The 6000-nt window shown below is 43.5% G+C and overlaps 1 protein-coding gene across 1 annotated transcript in view; it reads right to left on the bottom strand.

Moving 5' to 3' along the window:
- Positions 1-856: 856 nt before the first annotated feature.
- fat2 (FAT atypical cadherin 2) overlaps positions 857-6000 on the bottom strand; it is a 69147-nt gene continuing 64003 nt past the window's right edge. Inside the window, exon 29 of the mRNA XM_029511768.1 lies at positions 857-2897. Within this exon, the coding sequence (XP_029367628.1) occupies positions 2398-2897 (500 nt within the window). The 3' untranslated portion in view covers positions 857-2397. The remainder of the gene's footprint in view (positions 2898-6000) is intronic.

Below are 6000 nucleotides of genomic sequence, written 5' to 3'. Positions count from 1 at the left end.
TGTGAACTCATCACCTGACGCACAAACATCCTGCTGTCTGACACCACGGTGTGTGTCTGTGTGTGGGTCCTCACAGCTGAGGTCTAAAGTTGGGAGGCAGCATCAGGACGGATCATATTTATCAGACAGGAGGGGGACACAAGATGCACAAAACAAATATTAGACTTTGATAATTACTTTTCTTCTGTTAATGAAAATAAGACCAATATTTATTCATCAAGCTTTGTGTCAGATTGGTTGTTTTCATTGTGTCTTGTGTTGTACAACAAAAATACAATTATGCTTTTTTTTGCTGATTAAGCTGACGGACATGTATTCATTGTTTGGGAAACAGTAAATTAAAAAAGAAAAAGTGTCCACACACACACTTTGTGTGAAGCTGTGGCAGGAATTTGCTGACTGTGTGAGTTCAGAGCTGCTTCTGTTGTAATGAGTCTGAAACAGTGTGTTGTCCAGAGTTGTGTGTCTGTTAAAGGCTCCTTTCATGTCGCTGTCATCACTTCAGTTTGTGAAATCAACACAAACCTTGAATCCTGAAGTTCACTTCTTTCTCCACCTTCTAAACCTGTTAAAGTGCTTCAGACAATGAAGCAAACTTCTGGGTGAAGCTGATGGAAGTCTGATCTGTTCCCTCCGTCGTCGTGCTGAAGTGTGTCGCTCTCTGTGATGAAGTTATGAGGCGTGTTTCGGGTTGTCGAGCAGCTCAGAGTGAAACTCTTATCTGAACCGATCCAGATGACTTTTGATGTCCTGAGATAACACTAATCCGGCTGAAGAGGGCTTAAAGTTCTTTTACTCTTCAGGAGGTGATGAAACAAAAATCTTTGAGCTGAGGCACAACGCGATAAGTCTGACGTTATCTGCTCATAGAAGATAATCTTTATTCATATTCTCTTTACAACAAAACAAAACAGACTGATGGCTTCTTAATAAAATCTCTCACAGAGAAACAACCGAGTAAAACATGGGGAGGCCCACATTCATACAAAAATAAACTTTATGAATGAAAACAAGTGACATCATTCCACACAATTACCGACAACAGCAACACACACACAGACAGACTGTATATACAACAACAACTTTCTTGTGTACAGAAGACTGGGGGGATTCTTAGAACGGACCTTCTACGATAATGTGATTAATGTGTGTGTTCTTATTTCAGCAGCTGTGGGGAGACGAAGAGCTGCAGGCTGACGAGATCCCTAAAAATCCACGAAGAACCAGAATCTGAATCCTGAACAAGTTTACATGAAGGCAGCATCAGGAAAGAAACACAAACTGTCCAAACAAGGTTGTGTTGTTTTTACACACTCCATCACTTGTTGTTATAGCGACAGGTCAGCTAAAGAGCGCTGACTGCTGATTGGCCACGTTCGACCACCTGCTGAAACATGATTGGACTCTGAGGGCTGCAGCTCACTGGTTAGAAAACACTGAGGAGCTGATAGATAAGTAACAACATGTCATGTTTTTTAATGCTTAGATGAACCCCCCCCCTCCAAAAACAAACAAACAGACACACAACCGATTTTTACTTGAGACATTCGTCAAGAACAAATTTTTAACAATTTGTTAGTTCCAACTTCAATAATGAAGTCGGGTCAGACATTAATACACGTTTTGATGCTTCATGATGATTTCATGATTATGAATGCAGAGAAATGATGATGATTGATGTGTAACTGTTTCACAGTTCCTCTAAAATTCTGTTCAGGCTAAACATGGACGACTATGATACATTCACTTTTTAACACGCTGCACCGCGACGAGCCTTTTTTTTCACGCCATTAAACGTGCTGCTCGGACGCCAGCTGAAGGAAACACTGTGAAACGGAACCGTTAACAGTTAAAGTTCAAATACGTTTACGTCACAACCAACATCACTTTTTTTTTTTTTTGAGGATCCAGCCTCCATCATTACAGCAGACAGCAACAGTAAACAACATTAAGCTGATTAATGAGTCCAGAGAAATATTTATCCTGCATGAAATGTGTCTTTTGAAATCGCGGGCTGAAGTTTGGCGCACTTTAAATGTGTGTTTTTGTGACGCTCTGGTGGTTCTTTTCCACTTTTCATAAAAAGCAACCAAAGCTCTTTGTCAGGATTCAATCACCCATTTCACATTTCTGCTGAAGCGCTAGCTGAATGTCACACCGGCCGTCGCCATGGTAACAGTGCTCTCCTCGGGCCTGCTGTCTTACCTTTACTCTCTCACACAGTACACAAACCACCATCGATGTCCGGTAGAGGCGGATTCTCCCTCAGGGGTTGAATGTGAAACAACCCAAAGTGAAGTCAGTAACACTGAAATACGGACGTCGGACTGCACTACTTTACAAAGTCAGACACACGCCGCTTCGGTTGGTGGAGTCCCGTCAGAGCAGCCGGCGGCCTCAGAACATCACCTCCTCACAGCTCCCGTAGTCACTGCCCACCATGCTGGACCCGTCGTAGCCTCGTGGGTTCTGGCCCGCGGGTCGTGTTTGAGGCTGGGCGGGGTTGGGTGCGGGCAGCGGCGGGCTGGGATGCTCTGCGTACGAAGGCATGGCCACGCTCAGGCGCATGCTGAGTCTCTTGTAGCCCCCCGAGACGTTGTCCAGGCTGCGGGCGTGCTGGGTGGGGTAGTAGCTGATGGCCGTGTACTCGTTGGGACACTGGTTACTGGGGAGGGGGAGGCCGTCGGGACCCAGGAAGTCGTCCAGGTTCTGGTTGCTGTAGCACGGCGGAAGGGGCGCCCGGCGGTCGCAGCGGTCCAGCGGGAAGGGAAAGCCCCCGAATCGAGAGTTCCTCCGCGAGTCCACGGTGGACGTGGAGTAGGTGTCCTCCACGATGTCAAACTGGGGGAACTCCTGGACTGTTGGCCGGCCGTAGTAGTCGGGATCTGCAGGATAGACTGAAGGACACAGAGACATCAGTCACATTTCATTCTTATCTTTAGATAACGGACAGAGAAAAAGGTTTAAATTGGATTATTATTGTTATTATTATTGAATGAGTATTTACTGATAATATTGATACTGCTCTAGTTTGGATCATTATTACTTAAAAAGTCTGTGTTGCTTTACAAATAATCATAATCTACATAATCTAACCGTAAACATCAGCAGGTCAAACAGAAAGACAAGTGATGACAAACACTTGTGTCAAAGATTTATGCTAATAAATGAACAAACAAACAAAAAAAGCTCTGACGATTTACATATTAAATCCTTGAGTGTGGATTTGAAATGCTGTGAGTTTATTTTTCAGAACAGGAGGAGACGTGTCTGAAGAAAGAGAAAAGTCCTTAAGTCACCACATTTTACTTGAAGGCAGAAGACTGATAATCCTCTTTGGATGAACTGACATTAAGAGAGTTCACGGGCGACCTTGACGATAACCTCTGTGCTTCTTGTGTTCTCTATGATCTAAATATTCTCACCCTGAAATCCTCATTTAGTAAATTTCACAGTGGTAATCCTGAATAAGAAGTCTGACGCCACCGCTGCAGACGGAGCAGGAAGTGAAGTTGGAGGAGTTTGTCCACGTTCGTCCATTCAGACTTCTCTGGTGAAGATTCATTAACTTTCACATTTCACCAGCTGATGATGTAACATTTGGCTTCATCAATTCTGCTGCATGTTCCAAGAATAAGAGAACCAAAGACACCGAGGTCGGAGGAATGGAAAATATATTTTCTATCATCTGATTTAGACAGAGATTGCATGTCTGCTTCTTCTAAGACAACCTGTGTATTTTTGAAAAACCAATCATGTTGAGAGACTCAGGCCTTAGTTTAGAGAAATTCTACTTTAGTTTGACTTCAATGATTTATATAAACATAATGCTGATGAAGCCGGAATCAAAAGGAGGAAAACATCACAGGAGAGATGGAGGCAAATTCACTAAACAAAATGAGGATTCTTTGGGATTACCACTTAAGATTCTTGATCGTCACTCAATAAGCCTTCAACTAACAAAGCAGACAAATAATCCAATATGTTCAAACAAAACATTAAAAAAGCTTCCTGCTGTCACAGGAGTTACTGAGAAGACTGAGCAGACTCCCAGCTGCTGCACAAATGAGAGAAAGTGACACAAGGAGAGGCTGGAGTCGAACAGGAGAGAGAACGAAGCTGAGACAGATGGTGTAGAGCGGAAAAAATAAAGCTAGAAAATGGAATGAGAGACAAAGGTGAAAAGTAAAAACTGATTTGTGAGAGAAAGAAACAGGGAAAGAATTTAAGAGCAGAAAGAAAGAGGAGTGATGGAGGTCAAAGGCAGACGAGCTTGCAGAAATACAAGCAGAGAAAAAGCTGTTTCACAAGAATTCATTTTCCCAACGAAGAAATGAACGGATGCATCTCTAAATCTCTGCCAAGAGTGTTTGGACTCCATATCCGAGCCTGTTTCATCTCCACTCTTTGCACAGCTCAATAACTTTGCTTCTTATTTTGAAGCAGCAGAAAACAAAAAGTGCTGCAGGCTGCAACATTGATAACAAATGTTGTATTCCTAAAGACAATCACATTCACCGCAGACTCTCTGCTGGCTGTTTTTAGGTTTTAATGGACCTACTGAGAGAGCGCTTCCATAAATTCTCCTTAAACATCAAATATTAATAATAAATTCAGATGCTTAACGAGGCTATTAGACCAAAACTAAAGTCCTGTAGTTTTTCAGATCAGTTCTCTCAGCAGACATACAGGAAAGGAATTTATTGTATTAAAATAAAGGCACGCTCCATGAACAGGACTGAGGCTCTGAGCTGCAGCTTCGGTAATAATGGTACAATTCTCTCACTGCTTCCCAAACTGAGGTAACTTTGAAATAGTTTGCTTTGCACGTACATTGCTGTAATTGTTAAGCTCTTTGCAGTGATAATAAAATGATGCTCTGGGCCTTTTTCAACAACTGATCGGTGAAACGTTGCAGAAAACTGAAAATTAAAACCATACCAGTATCAGGATTCACCAGAGCGTATTTACTGCAGAGCTGCAGGGCTCCGCTGGTATTCATTCAGCTGCTGAGCTGGAAAATCTGACGTGTTAAAGGATCTACATCGACGGGAGATTAAAAAAACTAAACAAAACACTTATGTTGTTATCGTTGTCTTTTCACGGGATTTGGAGACAGTGAAGTGAACTCTTATAAAAGCTGCAATGTCTTTAAAAGGCACAACATTGGAAGAAAGCTCCACTAAGTTTTGAACACGAACATACTGTTGTTTTTTTTCCTGCCTGTCAGGCAGCACAGTCACCTGATGTACGGCAGGTGAGGTCCTGTCGATACACTCAGCGCCGAGGTCAGAGGGCAAACTGAAAGCAAAGTGCAGAGGATTTACCTCCCGTCTCCTTTAACGAGTCAGATAACAAGTGAAGTACTACAGGAATGTCCTTTATTCTCCGTGATAAGGTCAAGCAGATGAATGACCAGGCTGCTGTTGCCTGGGGAACGACGGCATGACGAACGCCAGATCTGCCTCTCCTCATCTGTCTCGTGAACGTAGCAGTGAATGCATCACAGTGACTCACAGCTGTATTGATCTGCTTCATGAAAGAAGAAAAAATGCTGCGCACAGAAGAAGAGTGAGAATGTCACAAAGGCAAGAAGGAGCGAGAGGGAGAGCACGACAGAAGAGCCAAAGAGGACGAAGAAGGAGACAAACGGTGGTGACACTGAAGTCCTGGACCCTCAGACCGAACCCGGAGTCCCACTTAGACAGAAAGGAGCACATTAATGCCTGACGCCGCTGAATAAATCAATCACACATTCCCTTCCTGTGTGGAGCCTCCACAGACATCCTGTTTGGGTTCATTGGTTCGTAGGTCCGAGTGGTTGTTGACCCTGCCCGTCGCTCAGAGAGAGCTGGGATTGGCTCCAGAAACAGATCAGAGGTAGAAGATGAATGAATGCGGTTGGATTCTCAGACTTTTTATGTTAAAGCGCACTTTTCTGTCAGATAGAAGATCAGTACAGATACCGAGAAATTCAGTAGAGGAGGGAGGTAGACGGGA

The sequence above is a fragment of the Echeneis naucrates genome, chromosome 10, assembly GCF_900963305.1.
Source record: "Echeneis naucrates chromosome 10, fEcheNa1.1, whole genome shotgun sequence".
Taxonomy (NCBI): domain Eukaryota; kingdom Metazoa; phylum Chordata; class Actinopteri; order Carangiformes; family Echeneidae; genus Echeneis; species Echeneis naucrates.
This window is presented reverse-complemented; position numbering and strand designations above follow the sequence as displayed.